Source organism: Sinocyclocheilus grahami, unplaced genomic scaffold (assembly GCF_001515645.1).
Source record: "Sinocyclocheilus grahami isolate Dianchi unplaced genomic scaffold, SAMN03320097.WGS_v1.1 scaffold27667.1, whole genome shotgun sequence".
Taxonomy (NCBI): Eukaryota; Metazoa; Chordata; class Actinopteri; order Cypriniformes; family Cyprinidae; genus Sinocyclocheilus; species Sinocyclocheilus grahami.
The window spans coordinates 2,049-2,587 of record NW_015520433.1 but is presented as its reverse complement, the minus strand read 5'-3'; the positions used below and the strand labels follow the sequence as shown (position 1 = coordinate 2,587).

The window sequence follows — 539 nt, the reverse complement described above, 5'->3', positions numbered from 1 at the left end:
CCACCAGAACGAAGAAAACTTGTGGAGCAGCTGACGTATGCTGTGAGTTTGTCTCTGGGGGCATTTTGGGATATTATGAGAATGACTTGAATCTCTGTATTAAATACACTGATGATTGTTTCTGTAGGTGTTAAGTAAAGGAAACATAATCCATGCTGCTAGGATGAATGTCAAAGACCTGGTCGTCATAAACATTCCTCTGCTGATTACCTCAGAAATGCTACCTGCGTTTCGCTTTGTGGCCTACTACATTTTGCCATGGCAGCATAGTCCAGACGTGGTGGCAGACTCTGTGTTTGTGGATGTGGAGGACCGGTGTGTTGGTTCGGTGAGTTCATGTGGCATCCATGATCAATTATTAACAGTAAAGATGCACATTCTAGCGCTTTATGGTACATTTGGGGGCCAAAAATTTAATTATTATTTAAATTATTTTTCTTCTCCTACCATGAGTCTAATCTTGACCTTATTATATAGCAGCCAATTTGAATTTTGTTAAAGGGGTCCTATTATGCTCTTTTACAAAGTCTTGATCTTGT

The 539-nt window shown here is 39.9% G+C and overlaps 1 protein-coding gene across 1 annotated transcript in view; it reads left to right on the top strand.

Annotated features, from left to right (window-relative positions):
* Window positions 1-6: 6 nt before the first annotated feature.
* Window positions 7-539, top strand: part of LOC107580231 (complement C3-like) — a 2,552-nt gene continuing 2,019 nt past the window's right edge. Inside the window, exons 1-2 of the mRNA XM_016265962.1 lie at window positions 7-42; window positions 128-328. Of these exons, the coding sequence (XP_016121448.1) occupies window positions 164-328 (165 nt within the window). The 5' untranslated portion in view covers window positions 7-42; window positions 128-163. The remainder of the gene's footprint in view (window positions 43-127; window positions 329-539) is intronic.